This window comes from Prunus dulcis, chromosome 6 (assembly GCF_902201215.1).
Source record: "Prunus dulcis chromosome 6, ALMONDv2, whole genome shotgun sequence".
NCBI classification, from domain to species: Eukaryota; Viridiplantae; Streptophyta; class Magnoliopsida; order Rosales; family Rosaceae; genus Prunus; species Prunus dulcis.
Window position 1 is genome coordinate 9675743 of NC_047655.1, and position 7541 is coordinate 9683283.

A 7541-nucleotide genomic window follows, 5' to 3' on the forward strand; every position below is an offset into this window, starting at 1 on the left:
CACCAAAGATTATCTTTGGACACTCCTATTAAATGAGGTCCATATAGAAAAGTGTTGTTCTTTTGGGATTTACCGCTCAGAGTAATGCTAGGGAGACCATATTTTTGTAACACATTTAAATACCACATGATGTGACATGCATATAACCAATGTGCAATGAGATTGATTCATTAATTGACAACCCATTGCCTGTACACTTTTTTTTGTCATATCATGTGATACTCAAATGTGGTATAGAAATGTAGTCTTCCTAGCATTTTCCAAGTAATCACGACTAATGAAGGTTTAAAGAGATAATTTATTATTCTTGAACTAGATATACTTCATTTGTTCCTTATAACTTCTTCCACAAGGGCTTTTCCTTGTATGCTTGTAAAGATGAGTTTTGTCAACTGATCCGTCTAAATTAAAGAAGATCCCTCTCATTCTAGAGGGGATAAAATCAACAGTGCTACTACTTCAGATTTTGTTTGGTGAAAACTGAGAGATAATTCAATGAAGCAAACTGAACTATCCAAGGGAATGTCTAAATATACTTTAACAAAAATAAAAGTTTGAACTCCCAAATTCAACCAAAAAACTAATACTTCAACAAAATTCGATCATCAAAGCTGACAATCCAAAAAATACGAAAGTATATTAAAAAGTACAGACTAGGACAGAGAAAGAGAGACCTGATTTAATCAACCAACACAGAGAAATATAGAAAAGAGAGTGAGAAAAAAGATACACTGTACGTAGAGACTAAGGAAATAAAAGGGGAGATTGGGATGGTAGATCTACCTGTTCGTCTAGAAAGCTGATATCTGATGCGTGGCTGTAAACAGTGTTGAAAGTTGGAGGAAGAGCTTGAACAGCCCCTGTAATTTTCTCTTGTGCATTCCTCATTCTCTAAATACACTGGAAATTTGATTGAGATGTTTTCGAATTTTACAAGGTAAACTCAGGCTTATCAAGATGTTTTCTTCAGGCAGCAACCAAACACGTTTTACAAATGTCATCCGTTTAGCAAAGCTAAAAACCAAGCTGTAAGCGAAAAGTGCAGGGTACTATGATCTGTTGATACATGGTTCTGTGTGATATCAGTTAATATAATATTTTATTTGTTCCTCTGTGTTTTGTGCCCTTTTGCTTCAGCAATGCTGTTTTTTCTTACCAATCGAACTACAACTCGTGAAGAAGTAATCATTTGACAATTTCTTCAATATGAACCATGCAAAAATGATCAAAAATGTTGAAAAAGGTACAAAAACACATCATAGAATTTATGTACACTGCAACGAAAATACTGTGAAACAAAATCAAAAATTTGCAGTACAAGTCTTCTTATTATGCCTTGCAGCCGCACCACATCGACTGCATGTAATGGCCCTTGGAACTTTACTAACAGATTTAATCGTTTTAGTCCTTGGTCTACCCTTCTTAATAAGTGGAGGTAGGATAACATCTTCTGAACCCTCATGCATCATATCCTTAATGTCAGGTATAGGAGAAATAAGAGTCGCATATGAACTTCTATAGTAGCTCAACTTGAAGTAATCATCAATGTAGTCATACATGCAACCAGAATTTTTTTGAACAGCAACAAGTGCGTGAGCACAGGGAAAGCCTTTTATTTGCCAATCATGACAGGAGCAAAAATGATTAACCAAATCAACCATAACAGAAACTTCAGCATGAACCTCAAAGACAGAAGTACTGGAACGGCTAGCATTCCAATGCTGACCTACAGTCAACATTTCACTCAAGGTTTTCTCCATCTCAGGACATAAAACAGAACACCACTGCCCCGCTTCACTACTTCTTTCGGACACCATGACCATGAGTTTAATCCTGATGCCCTCAAGCATTTGACAGATGGGCAACGCACATAGCTCCAAAATCCAAGAATGAAATGATTCAGAAGCATTCTTACACATTTCACCATATCGATTGCCCTTAAAATGAGCAGATGACCAATTCTCCTTAGGAAGATTATCTAGAAAATTCTGAACCGGAGCCCCACCTTCTTCTTTTAAATTTCTCATATTAAACTCAAAAGCAACTTCCGTTGGAGCATAAGCACATTTCATAAAAAGTTCAACAATTCCATCCCGGAACAATTTACCATTTGTAAGGGGATATTTAGATCCAAGTTTCTCTTTCAAATGGTTCAAACAAAATGCATGATGGGATGTTGGAAATATGTTTGAAACAGCTTCAATCACATCTTTGTTATGATCAGATACAAATGTAATGGTCCTACCTTGTGGAGTCAAAACTTTAGCTAAATTTTCAAAGAACCAGCTCCAGTTTTCCTTGTTTTCTGAATCCATGATAGCAAAAGCAAAGGGGAAAAATCCTAAAAACCAGTCACATAAAAAAGACAAAAATAAGTAATTGGTGCTTCAATGATATATGTATTTATAAATATACCTCTACACATACATATAATATATACATAAACATGTGTAACTTATGAACCATCATAATACAGGATAAGGATGCAAGTGTTAACCAGTCTGATAACTATACCTTGGTTTCCATTCTTCCCCGTGGCACCAATTAGCTGCCCTTTATACTTGCTTTTCAGAAAAGTTTCATCTATGAACAACAAAGGTCTGCACCATTGAAAGCCCTCAATGCAAGCACCATAACAAACAAAAAGCCTCCGAAAGCGAGAAGTCTTTGAATCACACTCTACAACACAAGATGATCCAGGATTGGTTGACATTAAAGCATCACGATACCAAACTAATTGACTATAAGACAAGGATTCATCACCATGAACTTCACTCTTAGCCAATTCTTTCGCGTACCATGCATTATAGTAAGAAATCTCAAGACCATAGTTCTGCTTAAAGTCCTTCACAATATCTATTGGTTTAATTGACGGTTTTTCACGGATTTTATCAACTACAATAGAGGATATCATCTTTGACGTAATCATTTTGCTTTTCTTCTCACGACCAACACCCATGCACGTGTGAACATTATTTAAAGTCCTTATGTAGAAAAAACCATTAGCTTGACATAGCGAAGCATATACACACCACTTACATCCATCTGATTTCTTTTTAAAACAATCAGCAATAACACGTGACTTATCATTGGATTGATAGACAAAACGAAATCCCATACCAACTGCGTACTTACGCAACTTGTTCCGAAATTCGGTTACCCCGCCCACAAACTTCTGACCTTCATGATTAATATATTCCTTCCAACCCTCAGACAAATATGCAATGCTTTCATGCAATCTGGAGTTATCCAAATGTTCATTCTCGTCAACAGCACTATTTTCTACCATGCATGAAGAAGATGTTACATGATTAGATGCTGAAAGATTAGAAGCTTCTTGATTAGATGCTGCATGATTAGATGCTGAATGATTAGAAGCTGCTTGATTAGATGTTGTATGATCACCATCTTCTTTATTTGAACTCACCAGATCCTTCACCAGTATATCAACAAAACTAATCTTCAACATTGATAAACACATTAGCATCAAATGCACGTCCATATCTGATTGCAGCAAACAAGTAGGATGCTCAGGAAGAGAATATGTCAGCTCATAACTCCCTACCTTAAGTTCCTTAAACCTTAAACATATCTCATTACACATATCCACATATTTACTATGTTCAGACAATGCAATCATGACAGTAACAGCACGATAACTACACCTTGCTATTCTAGCACTCTCCATCCGTCAGCATGTAAAAATCAAGAAAAGAAATAAACGTAAATAAGTCAAGAACTACCATTCTGTTTACGACAACTAGGATAAATATGTGATACTGTAACTGACACCTATTTTTCCGGTATTCTTCGTAACTCAACAAATCTACACAAGCCCTTATAATATTGTTTGCTGAGAACCACAGATCCTAGGTGTAGGATGTATTTTAATTGCACTAAAACTACGGTATAACAGTTAGAGTATAGCAAGTACCACACACACACACACACACACCCACACACACGTATAATATATATCTTACGATGTTCATCACAAAAAAACAAAAAAAACAAACAAACAAACAAACAAAAAAATTAGACATGCCAGAAAAGTTTCTATTTCACTTCTGGAAAATTTATTTTATTTAATAATAAAAAGACAAGAACAACTTCAATGCAATGTAAGAGAAATTAAACTATAGAAGTATTCAACAATGAATCAAAAGCCACTTACATCATAAAATCTTCTAAGTTCTACACTTCAAGGCTTAAAGCACTACAGAATACCTGAAAATTTGCAAAACACAATAAATGTATAATGGCATATAACCAGGTTTAATAAAGCCTTAAGTAAAAATTGACAAAACTTCAACTCTTAATGGGATGGGATGAGGCTTATCATGCTTATACTAGCTAGCAACAATAGCATATATTAAGAACTAAAACCGGTTAAGAGTTTAGGAAGAAAGAAAAAAAAAACTGAGAATTTTCGAGTAATGGTAAAAGCAAAATAATTAATCACCCCAATCGGAAAACTTGCAAGAAAATACTTTTTGTTTTTTTGGGTTAGATAATTGAGCAAAAGGCATGAGAGAGAGAGAGAGAGAGAGAGAGAGAGGGACGAACCTTAAATGAAGAGGGATTGCGAGCGACGGAGACGGAGGGTCTCTCGCGCCAACTTGAAGAGCATAACGGAGGAGAGAGCAACTAAACTTGCTGTAGCTCGGATTCTTTTTGAGAAATTTATAATAAACCACATTTCTTGCATTGATTTTATAATGGACAAACTACAGTAAATTCCCAATCTATAGGATCATTGCGAGTTTATACCCAATTTTGAGGACATTTACGAGTATATACTTAACGTCAGGAAAAACTTACAATTTACTTCCTCCGTTAGCGAGATCGTCAAAAAATCTATTATTTGCTTATATGGCATTTATGAGACCTATTTTTAAATTAATGTGAACTTAAAGGTGAACAAATAAATAATAAAAAATTATATACATGTTAAAAATAAATTTTAAATAATATTAAAATCATTAAAAATGATTAAAAAATAAAAAATAAAATCTCCACTCTCTTCTCCTACCCAGCCAACCCTCTCTTCCTCCTGACTCAACCCCACCTCTCAGCCACCCCTCTCCCGTCGCCCACCAAAACCCATTAGAAAAAACAAAAACAAAAACAAAACCATAAGACCCACCCTCCCTCCCTCCCTACCCAGCGACCTAAAATCCCTCAGCCCACCCCTAAGTCTTTGAGCCCCAACATCCAACACCCACCCTTCTCCAGGAACCCATGCCACACACCCAGCCAACCCCATGAACTTCGCTGACCCCATCTTCCCCAACCTTGCAGCCATTACCTCCTCTGACTCTCCTGCAACAAGAGAGACAGAGAAAAAAGAGAACTTTAAGAGAAAGAGAGAGAGGAGACATACGGGCGTGGACGGATGGTCAAGAAGACAGAGTAAGTCCAGTCTGCCTCATGAAAAAAATCAAAAAAATCAAAAAAACCAGGCCAGTCGCCATAACCCACCAAACTTAAATCGATTTCAAAACCTAATTTGTACTTGGTCAATTTATTGATCAAGTTCGAATTTCAATTCAAACCCTAAGGTTGCAGAACACTAAAAAGCCCCAATTTCAGGCTTCGCTCGATCAAATGAGGAGCTTTATGTGGCTGAGGAGATCGATGACCTTGTGGAGGATTCGGAGTCGATACGGGTTTGGGGGTTGTTTGCGAGATGTCTTTGGGAGATTTTGAAGAGGCAGAGGGACACGAAGATATGGAACATGATCTAGGGTTGAAGAAATCTGGGGGGGAAGAAATCGGAGAGAGAGAGAGAATCTGGGTAGGGTTTTTAATTTTTTTTAATTTAAAATTTAATATGTTTAATTTTTTAAAATAATTTAAAAAGTAAATTTTTTATTAATTTTTTTGTCCACGTGGAACCCACGTCAATTAGGCTCTTTAGTTTTAACCCATAAAAAACTTAACTAATTTGGAAGAAAGATAATTAATTTTGCTTAATTAATATAAAACCAAAGCCACCTAATTTTACTAAAAGGACATCCAACAACCCTAAAATTACTACATGTGCCGTTGTAGAATTGTACCAGAAGGGTAGAATTGTCTTATCAGTTGTTATTTTTAACCTGACCCAACGAATCTGGGCTTCTCTTTGGGCTAATCCAAAATAATAGTTTTTTTCTAAGTATTAAAACTAAAACCAAAATATCCAATATCTTACAAACTAATTAATAAAGTTAATTATGTCTAAAACCTAATTTTTCTATTAAAAAATAGGTCCACAAATGCCACATAAGCAGATAATGAATTTTATGACGATCTCGCTAACGAATGAAGCAAATTGTAGGTTTTCCGTGACGTTGAGTATGTACTCGTAAATGTCCCCAAAATAGAGTATGAACTCATTAATGACCCTATAGGTTGGGAGGTTTACTGTAATTTATCCTTTTTTATAAAAACCCTAAATACTATAAATTGAAGAAAAAAACTAAAAAAAGATCTAGCTGTTATAAAACTAGAGAGAAATTGGAGAGAATTGAGATGGAGAGAAGCAGAATGATTTTCTCTCTGCAATCAAATTGATCTGTATTGTTTCTTCAGATTGCATATGTATATATATTACAATGATGTGGGCTCCTTTCCAACATGTGGGCTCCACACCTAATAATTTACAACACTCCCCCTTGGAGACCACAAATGATATGGAATATGTCTCGTTAAAAACCTTGCCAGTAAAAACCCAGTGGGACAAAAACTGGTCGACGGGAAAAAGAGTACATAACCATGTGTAACAGAAAATTCTTTGTATATGGACACACGTGCGACACTGCCTCGTTAAAACCTTGCCAGGAAAAACTCAGTGGGATAAAAAACCTGGACGAAGGAAAAAGAGTACAGTGTATGAAAGTCTTTATTAATACCATGCTCCCCCTGATGAATATCTCCCCCTGAAAACTTCATGACTAGCTGTTTCCAGTAAGCGACCATAGAGATTTCCAGAGTCCGCATATCTAATAACACTTGGGCTATTTATAATTTCACTCAAAAAAAATATGCCCGTATATGGTGTTATGCTTAGATAGCATCAAATATGCCTCACATCATCCAAAATGATGGAGTTGAGCTCTATCTGGAAAATACGATGTCCGGTCCAATATACTTCCGGAAAATCCTTAAAGTGTCCAACGGATAATCCTCATAAAAATGCTTCAATACTTTCTTAGTATAAGCAATAATCTCGTTGGCATAATGCTTGATCTTTCAGTCGAGACAAATATTTCTGGAACTCTTGAGAAGCTTTAATGTGTTTGCAAACATATTAATGTACTCACTGAGGCAATTTATGCATATTAGTATTGAGTACGGATTTTGTGCTTCAGGCACATGTCATTCGGGGACTTGCTTCATGCAATTTCAATCCTTTCAAGGATTTTGTTTAAAGGGATTAAACTTTATGACACATTATATAGCTTTAACCCAGCTATTTATACATCTTTAGGGAATCACTTCAGGTGATATGCTCTGTGCATTTAATAACCTTTAAAGATAACATGTTGGTCTCCGTA

General features: G+C 35.8%; 1 protein-coding gene across 3 annotated transcripts; it reads right to left on the reverse strand.

The window, feature by feature from the left end:
- Positions 1–1196: 1196 nt before the first annotated feature.
- On the reverse strand, positions 1197–5062 carry LOC117632038. Of its 3 annotated transcripts, none has more exons than XM_034365410.1 (4): positions 4567–5062; positions 4175–4227; positions 2515–3504; positions 1197–2341 (listed from the first exon to the last, which is right to left on the reverse strand). In XM_034365410.1, exons 3-4 carry the CDS (start codon positions 3500–3502, stop codon positions 1302–1304), a joined length of 2028 nt encoding a protein of 675 aa, XP_034221301.1. In that variant the 5' UTR covers positions 3503–3504; positions 4175–4227; positions 4567–5062; the 3' UTR covers positions 1197–1301. The 3 variants fall into 3 exon arrangements, with proteins under 3 accessions (XP_034221301.1, XP_034221300.1, XP_034221302.1); XM_034365409.1 differs by having other exon boundaries at positions 2515–3692; XM_034365411.1 differs by lacking the exons at positions 4175–4227; positions 4567–5062 and adding an exon at positions 3666–3692.
- Between the last annotated feature and the right edge of the window lie 2479 nt (positions 5063–7541).

What these genes read in the sequence shown, in the direction of transcription:
- LOC117632038 (XM_034365409.1), bottom strand. An exon ending in GGGGAAGAATGGAAACCAAG is followed by an intron (nt 2,342 to 2,514) that starts GTATAGTTATCA and finishes ACTGGTTTTTAG; the next exon opens with GATTTTTCCCCTTTGCTTTT.